This window comes from Pezoporus flaviventris, unplaced genomic scaffold (assembly GCF_033815535.1).
Source record: "Pezoporus flaviventris isolate CSIRO_AGI_PZ_B2104156 unplaced genomic scaffold, CSIRO_AGI_Pfla_v1 ptg000054l, whole genome shotgun sequence".
In the NCBI taxonomy this organism is placed as follows: Eukaryota; Metazoa; Chordata; class Aves; order Psittaciformes; family Psittacidae; genus Pezoporus; species Pezoporus flaviventris.
Genome location: NW_026892602.1, coordinates 8,868,585 through 8,892,016, shown reverse-complemented (window position 1 = coordinate 8,892,016; position 23,432 = coordinate 8,868,585). Strand labels below are relative to the sequence as shown.

At 36.3% G+C, this 23,432-nt stretch overlaps 2 protein-coding genes across 13 annotated transcripts in view; one reads left to right on the top strand and one right to left on the bottom strand.

Moving 5' to 3' along the window:
• The first annotated feature begins 2,962 nt into the window (after positions 1 to 2,962).
• SLC7A9 (solute carrier family 7 member 9) lies at positions 2,963 to 14,743 on the top strand. Of its 4 annotated transcripts, XM_061469139.1 has the most exons (13): positions 2,963 to 3,108; positions 4,153 to 4,276; positions 5,378 to 5,525; positions 6,446 to 6,688; positions 6,915 to 7,040; positions 7,329 to 7,428; positions 9,142 to 9,186; positions 9,487 to 9,610; positions 11,263 to 11,366; positions 12,046 to 12,142; positions 12,883 to 13,032; positions 13,453 to 13,627; positions 14,519 to 14,743. In XM_061469139.1, the coding sequence occupies exons 2-13, from the start codon at positions 4,172 to 4,174 to the stop codon at positions 14,581 to 14,583; spliced, it is 1,482 nt and encodes a 493-aa protein (XP_061325123.1). In that variant the 5' UTR covers positions 2,963 to 3,108; positions 4,153 to 4,171; the 3' UTR covers positions 14,584 to 14,743. The 4 variants fall into 4 exon arrangements, with proteins under 4 accessions (XP_061325123.1, XP_061325124.1, XP_061325125.1 ...); XM_061469140.1 differs by lacking the exon at positions 6,915 to 7,040; XM_061469141.1 differs by lacking the exons at positions 9,487 to 9,610; positions 11,263 to 11,366.
• Positions 14,744 to 16,130: 1,387 nt separating this feature from the next.
• TDRD12 (tudor domain containing 12) overlaps positions 16,131 to 23,432 on the bottom strand; it is a 33,957-nt gene continuing 26,655 nt past the window's right edge. For 5 of the 9 annotated variants that reach the window (XM_061469143.1, XM_061469145.1, XM_061469147.1 and 2 more), the window contains 9 exons: positions 23,177 to 23,387; positions 22,542 to 22,634; positions 21,915 to 22,084; positions 20,522 to 20,661; positions 19,436 to 19,490; positions 17,719 to 17,832; positions 17,480 to 17,633; positions 17,310 to 17,376; positions 16,131 to 16,953 (listed from right to left, as the gene is read on the bottom strand). In XM_061469143.1, the coding sequence (XP_061325127.1) occupies positions 16,868 to 16,953; positions 17,310 to 17,376; positions 17,480 to 17,633; positions 17,719 to 17,832; positions 19,436 to 19,490; positions 20,522 to 20,661; positions 21,915 to 22,084; positions 22,542 to 22,634; positions 23,177 to 23,387 (1,090 nt within the window). In that variant the 3' untranslated portion in view covers positions 16,131 to 16,867. Of the gene's footprint in view, positions 16,954 to 17,309; positions 17,377 to 17,479; positions 17,634 to 17,718; positions 17,833 to 19,360; positions 19,491 to 20,521; positions 20,662 to 21,914; positions 22,085 to 22,541; positions 22,635 to 23,176; positions 23,388 to 23,432 lie in introns of those variants that run through there. The other 4 variants (XM_061469144.1, XM_061469146.1, XR_009746174.1 and 1 more) reach the window with 4 other exon arrangements.

The window sequence follows — 23,432 nt, the reverse complement described above, 5'->3', positions numbered from 1 at the left end:
CATCTATGTGTATATTTGAGAGGGAAGGAGTCTCTTCCCATTGCTGTAAAAATGCCATTTCTCTTACCCATGACAAAAATAGCAGTAGAATCTTTGAACTCAGTGTTTACTTTTTTCCTTCAGTGGCTGAGGAAAAGGATTGCTGGTAATATTGCAAATCCTTTAATGAATTTATAGCATCCCAAGAAGATTAATTCCTAAAACTAATAATAAATGAAGTTACTTTTTTATTTTCATAAGGAAACACAGGCATGGTCAAGTCACAGGCAGAGATTTAAGACACCAATGAACAGATGGGAACTCTCCAAATACACATTCCAGGTAGACTAAAGAAACAGATTACCTAGACAAAAACTCTAACAACATCCTTGCAATGTTACCTTTACTGTACCTGAAGAAACAAAGTAAGAATATAGATCTGATTGGGGTCAGTGAAGGGGGAAGACACCTGAAAACATCACTGGACATGTAGAACATGCAGAACATGCACCTGACCTGCACAAAGAATTTCAAAGATTACCTACACTACATCTAAAACAAAATCTTGAGCAAAGCATTTCTTAACATAGAATTAAATATGACAAACTCCATTATATTTTTATCAAAATTATGTAAGTTTTTTCTCTTTCTTTTTTTTTTTTTGTCTGGAAATTCCAGGGAAGAGATGATGTGAGAGGGATGCCTACTTAATTTTGAGGAACAAGGTTTGTCTCATAGTATGATTCCCCCCTTCTTTTTTCTTTTCACATTAGCTATTTCCAAAGTCTCTGTGGCATTTCAGAGAAATAAACCCAACTTAATTTCATAATTATCAGCTATACAGAACATAGAAGTACTTACATAATATCTGATCCCAAATGAAGCATCTGCAGTTGATGGATACAAAAATGTTAGTTTAATTCTACACTGCAATTGCAATGAAAAATATTTTAAAGTCCCTGTAAAAGATACTGGAAAGGAAGTTGTTGATACCTGGCTATTCATATGCGTGTAGTAAGACTGATTTTAACACTCTTTATTCTCTTTATCTGTAGGAAAAAAAAACACAATTTGTCCACCCATCATTCAGGTGGCAATGTTGGAACAAGAAGTTAGTTAAGAGGGAAGAGCTTCTCTTGAGGCTCAAACCTAACTCAGTGGGAGTTAAAAAAAATGAAACCAGAACAAAACCAAAACACACACACACAAAAAACAAACCAAAACCCACACACATAGAAGAAAAAGACAGTGATTTAAAAAAATGTAAAAAAATACAGCTTTGGTTTTGTTTTCAGTCCTGACATTACTTTCCAATCTGGTCTGAAGAAGGACATCCACTGCCCAGAGTCTGGATCAAGCATGGCGAACATAACCCCACATACATCTTTTTCACCTTTTCTTGGAGTCCATTTTTAGTCACAGATTTACATTTACATTACAAGAGACTGGAATTCCTGTGGATCAAGCCTGCATGCTTAAACAAAAGGTTAAAAAAAAAAAGAAAGAATGCCAACTGTCAAATCTTGCCAGTGATGCGAAGGGTTAACCGATGTACAGGGGGGTTAGGGTTAATCCACTTGCTTAGCAATGTTACTGCTTACTCGTGCTTATTCAACAAATGCCTGCTCAACACTTATCATGCTTGCCGGAACAGTGTGGGAGGACCAAGGCTATTGATAAGAGGAAGGAACAGTAACTTGGTTCCTGCTCTCTGGACCCCTAAACTGACTGAGATCAGCTTTGCAGCTTGGACAGTGACTAAATCACCAGGGAACATGTGCAACGACTAGAGATGAAAAGTTCAGGGAAGACTCGTTTACTTCATCTTCAGACCCTTGCCCATGACCACCAGGAGACCCTATGCAAGCAAGGACCTTTACCTCATTAGAATACGAAGCGGGATAGGTCATGAATAAGTGTGTTGCATAATCTAATGCATATGTAAATAGTTTAGAGGATAAATATAGAGGAGAACAACGCTGGGGTGCACATGATTTTGGAGGAGCAATCCCCCATGCACCTCAGCGCTGAATAAAGCATGCCTACTTTACAACCTTAACAAGTTGTGGAGCCTATCCACGTATCACCAGGATAATGCTGTGTTGATACTTAGGTCCAACCACTTGGCCTTATTTCCAGTCCTGTAGTGCTACTGTTCAGGAGGCATTATCTTAACAAGATAAACCTGTATTTAACATCAGCAGCTAATACCAGTATATCTTTTACTGTTAACAGCAGATATTGGAGGAAAAAAAAAGTAAAGTCAGCTGCAGTTAGAGCAGGTTGATCGGGACTTACTGATTTGGAGCAGGGAAGGAGCTGTGGAGCTGTGCTGCCAAAAACAACAAAGTGAAACATGATTAAGGCTTGTTTTGTGCAAGTATTTTAGGAATGACTAGCCAGAATGAAAGATGGTACTGTGGTTTCAGCATTCAGGATAGCAACACATTTTTGAAGGCTATACAGCTGTAGGGAAACAGAGAGAATGGCACTTGTCAGTAAAGCAGGACTTTTAAACATTTACAAAAATGAAAAATTAATTGGAACAGCAAGTGAAGGGAACACAAGCTGTCCACTCAGCTGCCTCCAGGTTAATGAAAAACAAAGGAAAAAAATCCCTGCTTACACTTCTCTACCTGCTCAAAATAAAAACATCAACAGTTTTACAGCTAACATCTGGACTCATGTTTTTAATGCACCCATAATGTGACAACCTCTTCAAGGTTATCTTTCAGAGGCATTTCTAAGTTAGAAATTGCTTGATATAAAATCTTCAAAATAGACTCTTCAATGGCTCACTCTCACTATGCAATATACCACTTACTTAGGTACTGGACAAACATTCTCAGTAATGGAACAAAGACTTCTTTCTTTTTTCAAAGATAAACTAACTGCAGTCTTGGCTTACCTGTGGTTCATATCTGAAAGCTTCTTGGCTGAGAATGGGTTTAATGATTACCTTTTATAACCTCTGTACTTAAGCCACTGCTGCTTCTGCATATTCTGGTTTCTGACATGAACATCTCTCACTCTCTAAGTGGCTGCTAAATCTAACGGGAGAAATAAAGACAGACACTACACAGAGATTCCTGGGCCCAATTAACACCAAGCAAACATAAATAAGAAAAGGTAAGTGAATGTATAACTGCTAAAAGATGACTGTTAAAACATTCTAATACATGACTTAAAGGAGAGAAATTGGGCACAAAGCTGTAATAAAATTCAGTGACCCAGGCCCCGCATTCCTTACTGGGGCAATTTTCTGTTCACGGTTTAATCTTAAAGGTTGGATTCATTATGGATTCCTTTTGAAAATCTTTAATTCAAAACATAAACTGGATGTACTAACAGCTCAGATGTTTTTGAAGACTGATATGGAGATAGGTGTTCTGAGATAATGTAAAAAGCTATGGTTTCTGTAGTGAAGAACTTCTGTATACTAGCTAAGCTGCCTAAACATGATGCATTCCTGAATTACTGTCTGTGTAACTGCAAAACGATCTTCAGCATTCAGATTCCATTAATTGTAGCTGTAGGTCCTCAGGGGAGAAGAGACTTAGACATCTTTTGAGACTCAGGACCTAACCCCATCAATTTGAAAGCAATCTGTTTACATTCTAATTCTAAACAGAACAAAAAGTTCTGTAGGAGACATTCAGGCTGAGTCAACACAGAGAAGACCATAACTCTTTGAAGCAAAGAGCTGCTAATTAGACAATCAATCACAGCAAACACCTTTGATTTAGCAGGTACTTGCACGTCCAAGGAAATGAGACAAGGCCTAAATTAACCAAGAAGGTGAGAGGAGGCTCCTAGATAAGAAAACAGAATAGTTTTGGGAGAGAGATTAAATCTGTCTAAACCTCTGGAATAGTTCAAAGGAGGGAGTAGCTATAAAACCTAGATTGCTCCAGGAAGGACATCCTGTCACCTGAAGGTAACCTGAGCCGAAGACATCCACTGCTAGGTGGGTATGAGGAAAATCTACAGCAAGTAGGATGGATGAGATGAAGTAGATGCAACTAATGCTTCCTGGATTTCATCTCTGAGCGGATAGTTGGGTGGAAGGCCTTTGCCTGGGAGCAAGTGTGTGCACATGCATTTGTATTTTCTGGCAATGTACACTTTAACATTCATATGCTAGACCAATATTTTGTTTGCATTTCCTTAGAGATTTCAGCAAGTAAACCAAATGGGTGAAGAAAACTTGAAGAAAAGAAAAGGAGAAGACAACAAAAAAGAGGATGGACAGTCCATTCAGAGCCATGAACCCCAAGCAATGAACCTACAAAAGGAGGTAAACCATTTTCTTTTCCCCCTTCAGTCTGTCGGTGTGTGAGGGGCTGGCAAAGGGAGGCTCTGTGCGCAGTCATCAGCACGCAAAACCTGCAGTTGTGTCCCAGTTTAGCTGCGATGTGCTAGTATCGCGGCAGTGTGGGTGCCTTGCAGTTCAGGAAACTACTAAGTACTAGTCAAATAGAATCACAGAATGGTTTGGGTTGGAATGAACCATAAAGCTCATCTAGTTCCACCCTGTGGGTTGGGCACCTTCCACTAGACCAGGTTGCTCAAAGCTCTGGTAAAAACACAAAAAGTAAGAATATGTATTTTTTGAAGCCTTTGAATTATTTTGCTATCTGGTAACTGAAGTTGATCAAGTGAGACACTTCAGAAATTTTGCCTTTTCCTTCCACAAGTACTTCTCAGAGGCTGAAATGGGTTTTTCAGCTCACTGATTCTGGAAGTTTGCTGATATTTATAGCCACTGGGACAGAAATACAAGTAAAAAGGTGTCTCCTCCAGAAAATTACCGGTGCCATAGAAATCAGATATGCCACTTGCGCTCAGGAGGGAGTGGAATTCCTCTTTAAACTTAAGTAACATGATTCTTTCACCACTTAGCAGCATCAAGTAAATTCCTGTGCGCTAATACTTGAAGCAATGAAGTGAAAGCAACTGCTGGAAAAACAAACAAACTAGCAAACAAACAAACAAAAAAACCCAACTCCATCCAAGAAATCAGGTTTTACAAGCTTAGAAAATTCAGAATTCCTCAAGTGCTCATAAAAGAATTCCAGTGTTTGAGAGTGGAAAGGGGATGCTGACCTGTACAACATTAGATTTGAGCCCCACACAAGTCAAAGCATGGATTAATACAGCAAACACACACGCATGCAGAGTCCAAATAACTGGACTTGTGGGAACAGCAGGACTACACCACAGGGTGTGTATGCAAAGAAAAGAGAAACTTCAGTTTCATGTATTAGTTTTAGAAGTTGCATTTTAGAAGCTGAAAAAGGTAAGTCACTAATGACAATTACCATAACTGCATTATACCAAGAAGCAATTACTGAATTATCAGAAGTTATTTTACTAAAATGTCTCATTTTATTTTAAGGTTGGCCTCATCAGTGGAATCTGTATGATTGTTGGAACAATTATTGGCTCAGGCATCTTTGTTTCTCCAAAATCAGTACTTGCCAATGTGGGAGCTGTGGGTCCTTGTTTAACCATGTGGGCAGCCTGTGGAATTCTTGCAACCTTAGGTAAATGAATCAACAAAGGAACTGAATCTTTGGGTAAATCTTTGTATCTACTGTTTCTGTGTACTACTCTCATTTCACAAATTAGCCATTAGCACCTAGACCAAAGTAACATATCCTGGTAGGTGTCCCAGTATTCAGCAAAGAGAAATAAGGTATATGCTGTTCATGGGTTTTTAAGACTGCAAAGCACATTTACAGTTCATTCTGAAAGCAAGTCTTAATTTTGCTTACTTCATCCAGTAACTAATAAAGACAATGCTTTGCTACTTATATCACAGGGACTGAGACATTCACTGGCAGTGAGCTAGGTACTTCTGCCATTTTCCTTCTTGTGAATTTAATTCTATATTAATTCTATATTCTATATTCTGATATTCTATAATTCTATATTCTGAAAATATAGTGCCAAGCACCTCAAAATGAGTTTCAAAAAGATAACCAAAAAGGGAATTCCATGGGCACTCTGTCAGGTACACAGCAGAGAAAGATGCCAGCTGGAAGTATCACTCTACTCCAAAGCTTAGTTGACATTTTAATTTAAAATTGTGCAGCAAGTCTATTTTTCCAGGTTTCCCAAAGGTAGGTCACTCAGTGCAGCTGTCACTTAGATGCTTCTTACTGTGTTGGTTTCTTAAGCAGAAATCTAATATAAAATCAGAATGTACTTTTTTTTTGTTGAAGTCTGTAACACCAACAGTAGTCAGTTCTGGTCTGTAAAATAGCTTCAGTGTATTTTTTTCCAGTTGCTCACAAGTAATTAAAATTTTATTTTGCATATACAGTAAAACATACCGAAAACATGAACTGAGTAATGATGCATTGTATATATCTATTTTCTCAACTTTTCTACCTATTAAGAAGTGATAATCTGTTTTAGAAAGCACGTGAACTAAGCTAGTAACACTTTCCTTGTTACTCAGGTGCACTTTGCTTTGCTGAGCTTGGTACAATGATCACAAAATCTGGGGGAGAATATCCTTACCTTATGGAGGCCTTCGGCCCAATTCCAGCGTTTTTATTTTCTTGGACAAGCTTACTGGTCACCAAACCCAGCTCATTTGCAATCATTTGTCTCAGCTTTGCGGAATACACGTTAGCTCCTTTTTATCCCGGTTGTGATCCACCCCAAGTCGCCATCAAGTGTCTTGCAGCAGCTGCCATTGGTAAGATTTTGAGACAAGATACACCAGTGCCTGACTCAGAAAACTGGTTTTCCCCACAATTTTAAAAGTTATCCAAACATAGTATGTTAAAACCCCCTGTATCAATAATAATAGACAAACAGCAGTATGGAAAAGTAGTGAAGTAAGGCGGGGAGGGGAAAGTATTTAAGAAGCAACTTCTAATTCTGACAAATTTAATACAGAAATTCATGAATATGTATTTCAGTGACAATTACAACAGTGAATTCACTGAGTGTGAAGTTGGGAAGCTATCTCCAGAATTTTCTCACGGCTGCTAAAATGATCATTGTCACAATCATTATTGTAAGTGGAATTGTTCTCCTTGCACAAGGTAATTAAACACACTACTTGCAAAAACTATTTTAATTTCTGCTATGACGTTAAACAATTTGCCACGGACAGAGGTGGTGTAAAATAAACCTCTGTTTTCAGAGTTTTAGTTCCAGATCTCTTGGGAACTATGGTATTTTCTTTTAGAGAAAGGCTGGGTGGGAAATGTAGCACTACAGATCAACTAATAAAAATCGGCATTAATTAAACTGTCAGAATGTTTCTTCATCTGGTGGGGATTAAAGGAATTAATTTCAATACTGACCAATAATCTATGTCTTATTTGCAGGAAAAACAGAAAATTTTAAAGATTCTTACAAGGACAGTTCAGTTTCTTTTGGATCTATTGGTTTGGCATTTTATAATGGACTCTGGGCATATGATGGATGGTAAGGTATCTCTACTTAACGGTTACAGTTTAACATCCTGTAACCGGTTTACTCTTCCTCTGTACAACTCAGATGAGATCTGAAAAAAGTTAACATCTGACCTGTTATTAAGAATCTCTTAATGAATTCTGGAAAAATAACAAAACCCCCAAACCCTCAAGTTCCTGTTTATAAGGGAAAGGAACTATACTAGATCCTGAAAGGAGCTGCTGCTTTGTTGCTACAGTACTTAAGATACTGTGGTAATGAGAATATAAATATAATATAAATAACTAATATAAACTTTAATGCCACTATGTTAGGCCAAATAGCCTTCCCAGAGCCTCTGCAGCTTACGCATCAAATTCCATTTCTTATGAAATGTAGTGGTGTCTGATTAGTACAGGAGGACATAAAAAAAGGTCAGAATTCATAAGGTTCAACTTCCAATTGTTTGGTTTTTTTTTCATTTGGAATTAATGTAAAAAATATTCTTCCCTGAGACGCTTTAAATTTTATTCTCCGCATCTGTTTATCTATTATCTACCGTATTAGATTTAACAAGACACATTTGAAAATATTCACATACATGGATGAACTTAGGTTTACATTTACGCTCTACATAAGGCATTTATATTTACTACCCAGAAGAGTGCTTTCCAGAATTATTTTCCCAGGGATAAACTTACTGGCAGGAATATTTAATCTCTACCACAATCCAGAAAACAATTTACACATTTCAATTCCTGAAACTAAAGGGAATGTCAGTTGGTCACAGACTGTTGGCATAAATCTAGTATCATGATCTGATCCATTAATACTATTCTTAAATGTTCAAACTGTAAAGGCTTGCAATCAGATCTGTATTTTGGATGGCACTGAGAACATAACTCTTAACTTCCAGCAAAGCAAGTCCAATGTAGACGCTTTATACTGAATTTGTTTTTAAATGGATCACTCTTTCAGGTTCTATTCCCAACTCAGGCATTCAAGTCTGCTAATTCAGAAATTCACCTGTTTTAAGGTGACAGCGCAGCTGGTGCCTAACTAATTATTTCAGTATATATAACTACCAGGCACTGATGTTTGAAGATCGGTCTCTTGAATTGTAAATACCAACTCCTCACACTTTCAGAAGTGGACAAGTAAAAACCTTGTTTTAATCTGGTCTACACACTCTAGGAAAAACGAGTATTTTGAAATTGTAATTCTGATTGGTGTAATCCTTAAAAAGGTTTTCACTCATTTTCTAGACAACATGACTCACTTCAGTCCTTGTGATGGGTGCGCTTCTGTTTTCATTTGAAGAGACTCAGATATTGCAAAGCTTTAGGCTCAAAGGCAGTCCTGTAATTTGAGATAATGTCTGCCAAATTTTTATTTTGTTCTTCTGGGATTATTTTATCCAAGAACTAAGACAATCTCATTTCAAAATCTCAAGAGATACTTGTAAGATACTGTGAGAAGGAAAAGATAATGGAGGGAAAGATGGTGAATCAAGAGGCTGACATTTGGCTAAGAAGCTCAGACAGGTTTGTGTCCTGCAGTTTTACCACTAAAAAAAACCCCACCAAACTAAACAAAGAAAACAAAACAAAACAAAAAAAAACAACCCACAAACCCTTCTAACTGCAAAGGTAAAAATCAATAGCACAAGTAACACCAGACTTCATAATGTATTAGCATTTCAACACCTGACTGCTAATAACATTGTATGAATGCTTCTCCTTCCAGGAATCAACTCAATTACATCACAGAAGAACTTAAAAATCCTTACAGGTAAAACCATGTAGGAAAGCAGTGTTTCTAATGACAAAAATTGAACACTATTATTTCTGTACAAGCAGGCATATATTTTGCCTTGTTTTTTAAAGCAACGGTTATTCAGCTTGAGCACTTAATAGACAAAGCTTCATAAGTTTGTAATTTTTTTTAAGTCCTGATTTCCATGGCTCTACAATAAGGAAATGTAAATACACCTAAAGAGCATATGGGGAAAAGTAAGAGTCCACAGTTTACTATGACAACTCTACCAGTGATACAGCAATGCTGATAGAGTCTTACTTTTGCATCCTTTAGAAATCTACCGCTATCTATAATTATTGGAATCCCCTTGGTTACAGTTTGTTACGTTCTGATAAACATTTCATATTTCACCGTAATGACTTCAACAGAACTCCTGCAGTCCCGGGCAGTTGCTGTGGTAAGCCACTTTATTTTGTAATAGAGCATCTGGAGAAGGCTGTGTGCATTAAAGTCATATGAGCAAAAAAGGAACCTGTAATTTTTCTTTAGGATACAATCAATTTCTAAGCTGTCAGTGTCCTCTTTATCCACACCATCCACTGTCATTTCTTAATCTAAGAGTTATTTCAGTGATGCTTACAAGAGTAGTTATGTCATATCCCAAGAAAAAAAAACAAACAGAAGGAAGCAAAAGTAATGGAGTCTGCAGCTAACATTTTGTGAGCACTGCAGCTTCGAGGCTGATTATCTTCCATAAGCACCAGAAAGTGGAAGGAAAAATAACACATGGCTGCTGCTTTGCCTTTTTCAGTATTTCCAGTATTTCTGAGAAAAAAGCACATGCAAAAACGCCAGATTAAAGTTTGTCAGGCTGGAGATGGCAGCAAGGAGTCCATAATTCACTTCATTATTTTTTTTCCTCAACAAAGCTAAGAATTACCCTTTTTGTATTACTACAAGACTATTACAGATAAAATTAAAGATGATAGAGATTTCTAAAATCTTAACAGATGTATCTGTCCCTGCAGTTCCACTCAGTAAATTTTCTGTGGGACATGGTTCTCACCTGTTGAGATCATGCAGCAACTTTTTCTACTATTAGTTTTTGGGGAAAACAAACAGTATGTCCCATGCACGCCAAATGCAGTGCAGCACACTGAAGTACATGAACTTAGAAATTCTTAAGTATTTAAAAAAAAAAGTTACAATGTTAAAAGACGTTATTAAAATTCAGAACTTCGGTGCATTTCAACATCTTGTTGGCATCAAGAAGTACAGCAGTATATATATTGACTTAAAGGACTTCAATGTACCACAAAATTTACAATCTAAACACCACACATCAGCTACCACTGAACTTGTCAGACTAACAACAAAATCAGAACTGCCACTGAGCAGCAGAAAGGTAAACAGCAGGAGGGCACAGTATAATGAGGTCTGCACATCTGAAAGCAGACTTCTTGCTTGGCACTGGTGTGTCCTACCACTGGACAAAGAAACACTGATGTTACTCTTAATGCTTGCCCTGCTATAAAAGGTTAATCACCCTCAACTAAACCCGCAAAACCTTTCAAAAGTTTGATTTCAAATGCATTTACAGTACTTATATTAGCTCTACTCCATCCTGCAGTAGCAGCCCACATACCACAGCACAGCTGAAAACTGAAGGGTGCTGAGAGACTATTGCCTTTCACTGGTGCACCTACAAGGCTCAGGCTGTCACGCTGTCGCTGCTAGTGTTAACCCCTTCCACATAGGTTGAAAGAGCTCATGCATGCGTGGCAATCTTCCTGTTCTGCAGGCATTCCCAAATCAAGTGTCTTGAACAGAATGTGTGTTTATTTTTTACATGTCTCCCAGTGTTTCCTACAGATGCTGCATCTCAAACACCGTAATATTCCACTCTATAGAGTGGCTCATGACTTAATCCAGGTCTTCAACTGGCAAAACACATTTTTAGTAACTATACAAAATATACAACTGATGTTTTTAATGGTGACATACTTTAGATACTCATTTACTGTACTTCAGAAGAGGCTCCAACATTACTCAATATACCAAATGGTAAACTGAAATGAAAAAATTATTAATTTTAATCCCATATCCCAGACATTCGGAGATAGAGTCCTTTATCCAGCCTCTTGGATAGTTCCTGTCTTTGTGGCCTTTTCTACAATTGGATCTGCCAATGGGACCTGTTTTACTGCAGGCAGGTAAGCTCCCATCCCAAATACTTTAAAATGAGAATTTTTGAAGGATAGAAAGAATTCTATATACATACGTATCTACACACAAAGATACAGGCATTCTTTTGATCCCTATGTAAAATATGTAATTAAAAAGTACCCACAAATCTAACTATATTGTTTGTCAACCTGGCTATGAAGGTTTAGAAAATGATAAGGTCCCTTATTGCTTCCATTAATGCCTCCATTTAGTGTTTAATAAATATTTAAAATCTCAAACACAGCTGAATAACAGAGGGCTCTAAAGACCAGTTTGTTGACAGGCTGTCAATACAGCTTTCTGATACAAAGCAAATTAAAAAATGAAATATTTAAAGGGACACAGTAGCTAACATGTTTTTTTCCAAAATAATTTTAATGTGCAAATTGATTCTGAAACTAGTTTGAAGTTCACTAATTTAATACTGTTTCTGAATTGGTTTCAAATTCACTGCTTTGTTTCACCAGTAATACTGGCTACTTCCCTTATTCCAGCCTGTAACATAATTTAGATACCATTGCATATCAAGGGAAATATCAGTATTTATAGTTGGGTGTAGTCACACAGTAAAACACACCTCAAAGTGAGTGTACTCTTTTTTTTCCAGCAAGGTGTTGAAAGTCTAGGTGCTACACTAACTAGATTCCCTTGTGTTTGTTTTGTCAGACTTGTTTATGTTGCAGGTCGTGAAGGGCACATGCTAAAGTTGTTATCTTACATTAGTGTCAAGCGTTTAACACCAGCCCCCGCTATCATATTTTATGTAAGTATTTTTTATGTACAGAAAACTTACCAACAAAATTTTCTAGGAATACACACTTCCACAATTCCTTACCTGCAGTCTTGACACATATCTTTGACTAACTAGGTAATTCCTAAACATATATTAGAAAAAAAACCCACTATATACCCACCCCCAACTTCTTAATTTTAACAGTTTCACTGCAGAACTGGATTTTAAAATCAAAATGTTTAAGAATCCACAGCATGAAAACAAATTAAGAGAGTAAATTATTACTATTAGGCAGTATTAACTTCACAGGATGTTAAAAGCAAGCTATTACCACTGTATTTCCTCCCTCTAAGAATGCATTTACATCTCACAAAAATATACTCATTTTAAAATAAATCTAGAATATCTTATTTTTACCTGTTTATTTTCAAAGTAAACCAAGATAAGTTGAAAATTCAATTGCTGTTGACTCCCAGTAACCGTAATAACCTAAAAATGTATTTAGCATCTTCACTTACTCCTAGATACACAGTCAACAACAGAACAGACTAATGCATTCAAATTTTAAGTCTTGATTTAAAATGTAATTAAGATTGCATACAAATACTATTATGTTAGCAGGATGTGGACACTATCTTTAAAGGTGCTTGCAATACACTTACACCCAAAAGTTTAAGGAAAAGCATTCACAGATCATCATCCATACTGACACAAGTAAAATTCAGCCTTCTCTTACAGTAGACTATACTCATTTTTCTTTTCATTTTTAGGGGATCGTTGCTATTATTTATATTATCCCCGGTGACATTGACACACTAATAAATTACTGCAGTTTTGCAATCTGGATATTTTACGGTTTAACTGTCCTTGCACTCATTGTTATGAGGTTTACAAGAAAAGACCTCAAGAGACCAGTCAAGGTAAGTTCAGCATTCAAAATGGTTTTTCCTCCATTCCCAGAAATAATGAAACACAACCTCATCCTAAATATTTGCATATTTAACATCCGTTTGCAAGGTTTTCAGGAATGGGAAACAATTAGTCAGCAGACTACCACTGAAAGAGTACCCAGATTAAGACCCCAGGTCATTTCACTTGAGTCAGGGCCCCAGATACATTAAAATACAAATTTTTACACTTCTGTTTGCCATTTAGGCAAAGAGAACTTGGTCAACGATATAGGAAAAGAGTTTTCCCTATCCTTCTTGCTACTCTACTGCCCCATTTGATGCTGGAAATTTCGAAAGGAAAATATGCATAAGGCAATGAAATTATTCTTCCATACATGCAACTTTAAGAACAGCAAAAGAACAAGTAATTTTGTGCTTTGTATCTTGCAGATACCAACCATCATTCCAGTCGCAGTGACATTAGCCTCCATTTTACTGATATTGGCACCAGTCATCAGTGCACCTGAACTGGCCTATTTGTACTGTGTTTTATTTATAGGTAGTGGACTTATAGTTTATGTACTTTTTGTTTATTTTAAATTCAACTGGCCCCAAAAAATATCAAGTAAGTATAATTCACATAGCCAGCTCCAAGTTCAAAACAGTACTTCTAAGCTTTTGATTAACTGCTGAAGCTCATTAAATAGGCCATCCCATCTGAATCATGATTGGGGTGTGGAAAGGGGGGTGTATTTTTACTCCTTCCTCTGAAAAAAAGTGGTTTGGCTTCAAGAAGAATGAAACTTCATTTACAAAAAAGAAATACGTATCTTTAGTAGCATGAAGAAACTGACTTAAAAGGAACAGAATTATTTTATCTGTAAAGTTAGTTCGACTCTCCACATTTTGAAACACTGGCTTTAGCCATTAACTAAGGATTAGGAGACATACATTCTCATGCCACAAAAGACCGCTTTGAGCTCAAGCTAGCAATTTCACTATACTCACTGAAGAAAATGTTAAGAACATTTAAGACCGAAATTAATGACAGTGCTGCTGAGTAAAGTGAAACCTGCAAGAACCCAGCGTGACCATTTATAAAACGTGTTTTGTGTAATCTCAGGAGAAACTCTTTGCAATTATCTATGGAATACCAGGATACACAAATACTTATGAGAGGGAAAGGGGAACCAGCTTAAAAGGGCAGAATTAGTAGTTTTAAAGACGTGAAAAATATCCATCCCTGTCTCTCCTGCCCCCCACTATTGTTAAATATTACATAATTATACGATCAGAAGCACTGTACCCTAAATGCAAAGTCTAGAAATCCTACAATGCTGCATCTTGAATCTGGTTTTTACTCCCCATCCCTTGTATTTTGAGATATGAATACAGAAAACACAGACAACTACTCACAATGATCATTTTTTTCAGGAAATTTTCTTCGGAAAATAGTACAAGTCTGAATAGAAATACTGTTCTCATAAGCCTCTAACAGTAACTTTTCTCCCCTCAGAGCCCATCACTATGCACCTTCAGATGCTTTTGGAAGTTGTTCCAGCAGAAGAAGTTACTGAATAGTGTATTTTTTTGTTGTTTTTGAGTGGTTAAAGGAGATTCACTTGAGTTTTGCACACATTTATACTTTCTAAAATTGTGTTCATACTGGTGTATTGTTTTTGCAACACTTTAGTACTTGAAAAATGTTAAACATGCAAGAATAAAAGATTTCTGAGCCAGATTATAGTGTCCAGCAGAGCTGTTTCCATTTTTCACATGTATATTATTGTATCTTATTTTGAGTAATGCCAATGCAGAAAACAAGGGGAACTTCTCAATTATGAAGATGGCAACTTACTAGCAGCATAGCCAAGATGCTTTTGATCACACTGAAATCAGCATCACATTCAACAGACCACACAGGAAGGACAGAAGTAACGTAAACCAAGGCTAACTGTTCTCAGTTTTCTCAGACCAGACACTAGCTATCAAAAAACTGAAGACTGAGGAGGTGAGCATCAAATGAAAATGGGAAGCACAGTTGACAGGAAGAGGGTGATTTTATTTTTTTAATTAAAACAATTACTGTCAGCATCATGACTTTACAAAGGTAACTTCACCATCCTAGGAACACTATTTGGTAGCTGATGAAAAAATACAAAAATAGTACTACATTAACATAGAGATTTAAGCAGCTTTCGCTTCCCCTGCTGAGAAAAGTGTAGACAGATTCTAGGTAACACTGCTCCTATATTCACTCTGTGCAAATGGATAAAGAAAGGAATTTTATCAAGACACTTATCAGTATTTTGATGTAATTAATTTGAGAAAGACTTCATACTGAAAGCACAAGTCCTTTCAACAACATCTGAGGACCATCATCCTATTAAGGGACAAGTCAAAGAAAAATATCCAGCCTCATGGCTCCATTTTTCAATTAGGTGATTTGACAGTCTTCTGTTTGCACCACAACACAGAGCAAGACCAAAACACAGTTACATTAGCTATTTCCCTAAGTACTTCTACAACAATTACAGCTTTCCAAGTACCTGTACACAGGTGAAGGTTTTAAGTAAGCTCAGTAATCATCAGGTTCCTCCAACAGCACTTTTTTTTTTAAACCATACATTAACAACTTTCTGTGTCACATGATGGTTTTCTACTGGCATCAACAATATTCTTAATATTCTTAAAGAAGCAGCTTTATTATATGCTAATATTAAAAAAATTGTCAGCATAAGTAGAAAAATAGACTGTCATTTTAGTGTGAGGTGCCCCTGCCCATGGCAGGGGGGTTGGAGTTAGATGATCTTAAGGTCCTTTCCAACCCTAACTATTCTACGATTCTATAAATGCATTGATACAGTCTTTCTCCTGTTCCTGAAGTAAAGGCATCCCAATGTTTCAGGCTTCTTTAAATAAACATGTAAATTCTCATCTCTATTCTAAATCACCATATAGTTACATCAGGGAAAACAACATGCTTTAAAATCTAGAGATGCAAAGAGATCAATACCAGATTAATTTATTATGTATTTCTTTTACATGACTACTTTACTGCAATGAATGTGCACAAATCTAACAGTGACAATTAGTTACTGGAAGATGGTATATAAACAGGCAAAGCCTTAGGCTAAACAGACAAGATTTTATTGTTCATTCGCATAGTAGAAACGACTTTCAGATAAATTCAGAGGGAAAAAAGTAAGAGCATTCGTAAGAAATCAAAATGTCAAACAAATACTAAATTTACTGTCACAGAAGCTTTGCAGCAGTTACTATAGCAAACCGCACTGTACAATCTTTGATACCAAGTCAACATATATCCAATGAAGTAACAAAAACTGCTGCTGGAATTGCAGTGTAATTTCTTCATGCGGAACTGACAAATGTGATGATTGCCAACAAGCTGATACATATGAATAGTATGAATATAGTAGAAATAACTGACATACTCAAATTTTAAAAACTTTGAAAACTTTGGCAAATTACTAACTACAGCTAACACAGCAAATTCACTCAAAGTAAACCAGAAGCTCTGTAATTACTAATAAATTCAACCCAAGTAAATTTAATTCCTAATAAATTCAACCAATTCTTTAGATTTTACTGTTTAGACAGCACACTTACATTAAAGCCAACGATTTTAAAGTGAAGGCACCAGAACACATATGTAATGTTCTTCTAAGGAGTACTTCTTTAGGTTCTCAGAGCCCAGAGGCTAGTTTATTCACTAGTTTCCTCCTAAAATGAAGGACAGTTCTGCAACTTATGCATTTATTTTTATCAATTTTACTGGAAATATTCATGCAAGCAACTGTTTTGAAGAATAATTCTTATCACAGGAAAAAAAACTGTATCCAAATTAGTCATCACTTTCTGTTCCACTGACTTCTGAGGAGTCAACCAAATCTTCTGATACTGCACCAGTGCAATACACTTTTTTAGTACCTAGAAGTAATTATCAAAGTGTAACATTTATAAAGCAAGAAAAAATTAAAAACTTCAAAACCAATATGTAGCAGTATTAAAAAAGAATACCAAAACAGTAAAATCACACTTTAAACTACAAACTACTCCAAACCACTAAAAACTACTTTAAACTGCTTGTCCGTGCTATTCTGACAGAAAATTACTCTCCTGTCTACAGTTTGCTATCAGCGGTCCTCTCATCTGTTTTCAGAGAGTTTGAGCAAGTGAAATGTCATATATAACTGAAATAAAAGAATATTTGAGATAAAACCTATGCAGAAATGAGGATGCTAATCATCTCATGCATTATAAACACCAACTTGTTCATTCCTTACCACCTGGAAAAGGGCTGTCATCTTCACAATCTTCCCAGTGTTCAAAATCAAGAGACACATGATTATTCTGTTGACAAAAACATTGTTTGAAATACTTCCATTGGCACACAGTGGCCAATGTTCAGTATGTTCAGAATACACAGTAACTCTCAAATTAACTTCCACTTCACCTTATTCTTCAGTAATTTGCACCATGATCCTTTTTGCTCTTTCACAAGAATAATAACAACCTCTTTATCCTTTATCACACATGTAGACTTTTCTGCAAGTATACGCTGATGCAGCTCCATGTCAGCCAAATAAAATTTGTCTCCTGAACAAGCACTACATCATAAAAAAAAGTTTAAAAATATTAAATGCAAGCTGACAGTCAAACATTTAGTAATTATACTAGATTTGTTAAACCTACCTGAAAATCACCTTCTCTTTAGAGAACTCACATTTATGGTCAGCTGTGCTTGCTATTTCTACTTTCACTGTAACCGTCTCTTCATTTTGAAACCACTTTATTTGTGGATGAAAACTAAAATAAAGAAAGTATAATTGGATTTTTTTTTTCCCAAAATAGAAAAAAAAAACCCAAGTCTCAGAGAAACTGTTTTGCATAAGCTAGAACTTTCCCACTAGGTTGCAAGCAACTAGCTGATTTTCAGATGAATAGAAGTGACAGAAAAGTACATGACAGGGTATCAGTCAAGCCCGCTACTAAAGCAGTGTGATCTGTCTCTGGAGAAGCACATCTACTAGTCCAAGTAGGGGGAGAAACCTAACTAACTTTGATATCTACAGGAATCAAATTTACTGCCCCACTTAAGGACGCTATCATAGTCTGATCTTGAAACAACAAAAGAAACAGTAACAGTAGCAAGACCAACCTCTGAAAGACAAACCAAACTTTTCAACTGACTACAGACATGAATATACATCTCATCAATATTTTCAACTGCTTGTTTTACAGCTGTTATGCCTCAATCTTCCTCCAAACACTGAAAGGTTTTAACCAGCAAAAGATAAATCTTGTTAATAGACTGTAATATCCATTCATTAAGATTACTTCCCTTATCATGCCCTCAGTCACATCCAAACCCTCATTTATTTAACTGCTACCTTGTATCTCAAGGTGTTATTGCATAACGGAGAAGATCTGCAACTGTTCTAGCCAAGCTGCAGGAGATACAGCTAAACGCAATCAATCACCCTATCAACAAGAACTTTTCCAATAGGCTAAAACATAAAATATTTTTGAACCTTGCACAAGAAAATGTTAGTCACCCGTAACTAGCATTAACAGAAGAAAAACTGTAAGCCACCAAAAAGAAGCACTGCCTAGTCCCAAAGTGAGAAACTTACACATTTCTCAGGATCCACTGTCAGTTGACTTTGCCCACAAACCACACTTAAGACTTCTCTTGGCATACTCCCAATCATAAATAAATCTAAACTTAAACTTAGCATTCATTTCTACTGCATGCTGCTCAAATTACTTAACAACAGAAACTGCCCTATCCACAAAGGGTTAAGGATAATGGATCCACTTCCAATCAGAACAAAACAAACGCAAAGCAGAAAACAAAGAGAAAAAGAAATGGGCCATAATTTTGCATTGCAGACATTCTCAGAATAAAATCAGTTGTTTTTTTTGTTTGGTTTTCTTTTTTGTTAGGAACAGAATTACATTAAGGGGAGACACAAAACTGATTCATCCCATCAAATACCAATCTGCAGAGACAGAAGCATCCGAGCTGTAATTCAGATAGGACCAGTCTTTGGTTAGAACATAAACCAGACAAGTGCAAATCAGAATTTATACCTATCAACTGAGTTTAAAGAGTGTTTTGTTTTCATTCCTAGTACTGTGATGCCTAATCAAAGATTACACAATTTCAACAGATAAAGTTAGCTTCCAGGAGTAAGCTAAAGAGCAATGAAATTACTTAAGGGATTCACAAGATGTGTGTGTATACATACATATCTAACAGCAACAGTCAACCTCTCAAGTTCAACACTGAGGTAACAGAATACTTCTACCTATATTATACCTATTTACTCACAAAACAGATTAATCTCAGTAAGGACGACTGTCCTGTTTGGCAGTTCACATTAAAAATCACTCTGAATTTTTGTACCATTGGCGCTGATGCAGTGTAGTGTCTTCTACATCCTTACTTTGACGTACACCACCTAAAAAGAAATCAGAAAGATATTTTATACTTATCTATACTATAGAAACCAGATACTTCCAGAATACTCCAGTACCACCATAAACATAGCTTGCTAGCAAGCAAATTACTATCACAAGACCGTATTTGCCATTTATACTGGGTACCTGGTATTTGGAAAGATTTTATAAAGTTAATAATTCAACTGAAAATTTTAACTAAAAAGAGTATTGTGGCTGGTACAATTTAAAAAATCCACCACAATTGTACAGTTTTTCAGGTCAGGTAAAGGTTTTTCCCATTTCAAGACATTACTTACTTGAAATCCAAAACATGTAATTTTAGACACTAGGAGTTTCGGGGTTGGAACAACTAATACTGCTGTTACCATCACAACTTACAACATGGCATTACAGTCACTCTACTACACCAGGAAAAAACGCTTTCTATGATAAGCACTCCATGATCTTATTTGAATTTTGCCTGCTGCAACATTTTAAAATCACTCAGCTTTGACTGCTCTAAACTCACGCACCAACTGCTGCAAGGTCCCCTTCCTGCAACTGACAAAGCCCTGAGCTTTTTTAAGCCTCTGACTGAGTACCACATTCTTGAGCTTTTGGCTTTTTTTTCCCTTTAATCTTTTTCAGCCATCCTAAGTCTTGGAAAAATTAAAAGCAACCTCCCAGAGAACAATGCTCCCAGCATCTTTCAACACATTTCAACCTCCTTAAACCCTATGGCTTCTGACAGCAAAATGCCAACCCTGTCTACAGGAGAGATTTCCTACTTACACATTCCATTCAGTTCTTAGTCTCCCAAGGAGTAAGTGTTCCCCAAATAGCAATACAGCCACATTAGTGAGATTTACTCTCGCAGCATCTCCAGGCTACTAACTATACTAAGGTATCTGTGGCTTATTCTAAACATTAGCTACATGGCGCTACTCTGTACACCCACAGAGGTCCCCACTTTGTAATATGACATCTAGGTTGACATTTAAGCCCCAATCCTTAAAGTCTCAAAATTGTTGGAAATCCTAAAAATGTTTACCACCTGAGTGAGTCCTGAAAGTAATCTTAGAAGAACTACAGTTTTCTGTAGAGTTTTCTTGTGCTGACATGTTCTGTGGATTGGACATGTTTTCTGCATTGGACGTGTTCTCTGGATCAGCTGTATCCTCCTTTATGCTTCTGAACACAGAAAAATACATTTTAAAATGAAAATATTTAAATATGTTTAAGATTTAAAGGATTCCTAATCATAGCTGGAAATCCTTTCGAAGTTTTTCATTTTAATACATATAAAAATCCCTGACAAAATGCACTTCTACAACCTATAAATATCACCACAGGGTTGCTGAATGTCAGTAATTCAGAAAGAAGCATTTATACAGAAATCTGAGCTAGGAGAACATTTAAAATCCTGGTGGTACTAGCATTTCATCTGAAACAAGTCTATTGATGCTCGTGTGTGTGACAGTCGTAGACAGTAGAATGATTCCCTTTCACAAAGAATTCCAGTAGTTTTGGGGGCTTCTGGGTCATGTTTCATTCTAATTTTGGAAAAGTAAAGATTTCAGAATACTCAAAGTTCTGAATTTATCAGCCACAGACCTATGGCTTTGGAGCTGTACAGCCACTAGTTGGGCTAAAGCAAAATGAAACACTGCAACAGAGTCAATTTACTTGAGAGCTCAGAGATAGGCACCATGACCAGCAACAGCCTTGGACCTCACTGTCAAAGCATTACTTAGAACACAGCACCACATTATTTTTGAAACACTGAATCATCTGTTCAAGTGAAATCTCCTTCCATCACCTCCAAACACCCAGTGGCATAAGACAACCAAAACCAGTCTAGTAAGCTACCACTTAATGTTTCAGTTCACATAAATACATACTTCTAAATTAATTCATATTGAAGATTCAGTATTAAATACCCGTGCAGCCATCTTTATTCAGAACCAACACATCTTATTAATTTACCTCCAAAGTAGGTAAGACTGAAGTAATTTTAGTCCTAAATGAGAAATACCTTTAATCACTTCACCTTTAGAAAATGCTTATCAGCTTTTCTGAGTAATTTCAACTCAACAATTATTTGAGGCCAGGTAAAATACAACACAGCAAATTCAACTTTAGTGTATTTCTTAAAAATAATTTCTGAATTATATCTGAATCAAATACCACTTAAATGTTTTCTAGAGTTTATGTTTTTCTTTTCATGATGCAGGATCTTAAGGTCCCTTCCAACCCAAACTACTCTGTGATTGTGTTTTATGTGGCTAAAGAATAATTAAAGGAAAGCAGACATATCACAAATACTAGAGTCTGTGTTCAAATCAAAATCACATTCAGTAATATCAATAACGAAATACCCAGTTAAATAACGCAATTTTTTCCCCTACTAAACTATATGCTGAAAAAAAATTGTAAACACTTACAAAGAGTCTAAGTTCTCTGTGTGATCTAGTAATTTCAGGTGCCCACACAACTTCTGAAGTTGCGTTATATGTTCTGGATTGTCAGTTCCCAAACCTGTAGACAAAATCTCAGACCGAACATTGTATTCATTGGCTGTTATCTTCAACTCTGACAGCCTGGTTATGCGAACCTTGAATGACAAAGCATATTAAATGGAAACCATATCTCATAAATGGTGTCTCTCCAAATCTAAGCTTTAAACATACCTCATTTATTTATACTTATAAGCAGCTCATTTGCAAACAGGAACCTATCCACATTTGTGTTCAAAGTAAAAATGCCTCAATTTGCCTTTGAGCTATCTTTGATACCAATTCCTCACAGAACATCTTGTTCATAAAATGAAGGATTGCCTAGAGTCAGCTGTCCAGGACCAAGTCCCAGATGCTTCTGAGTATCTCTAAACACAGAGATATTACAAGCTGTCTGCAGCCTGTTCAACGGCTCAGACACCATTACAGTAAATTGACCAACACATGAATACCCCACAGAAAGTTAAAATAGGCAAAGACAGAAGGAAGGGGTTGTGCTTTATTATGAAGGAGTTTAGATACAAATATTTTGTAATGGTACAGTTCTATACCTACCATTTGGTCAATCCAAGCTGTATTTCCCAAGGTATGTACTATTTTTGCTTCATGCAGTTTTCCTTTGATTTTGTGATTTATGTAATGAGTTACCTATGAAAAACAAGTTTTCGCTGTATTTGAGAATGCCAACTATTTTAATTATATTATTTTTATTTATTTTAATTATAATGAAACAATCTTCTGAGCTTAACAATGAAAAGGATATTCAATAAATAAAAAGATTTTTGAGTAAACTAGTGAAATACTCCAACTTTACCACAGGTTAAAATAATATCAGCCTTTAAGGAGGGATCTTGCTTAATGGAAGAATGGACCTCCAACACAGGTCAATTTACAGAGGCTACTCTTCTGCTGTTACACCCCCCAGATTCAAAAGTAGCAACAGCTAGTTCTGTAAAAACCCATTTAAATTGGAGAAGAAAACCCCATAAACATCACTTTATTATTTTGTAGGAAAACAAACAAGAAAAGTGACTTACTAGAATTTGGTCCAGTAGCAGATACTTATTTCTAATACTAACAAGCAATGAGATTTGATAGCTAAGTCTGCAGTTCATTACTGTTTTCTTGTAGAAAATAATGCACAGAAATTAAAGAACAAAGGAAATACCATGCAGAAACATAAATATTACCTCTGGGTTCCATTCAGTTTCTTTATCAATGGGTTTCACTCTACAAACTACAAATTCCACAGCCTGAGGTGGCAGGCACTGAAACCTTGCAGGCAAATGAAGCAGCTGACAGCTCAGACCTTGACTTGCTCTGCCTTCATCTATATATTTAATTTTGACACTGAAGAACAGATTTTCCTCTTCTTGTGGATATATCTCTAACACCTGAACCCTTCACACAGTAGGAAAAGGAACACAGTATTATTATTCATCTAAC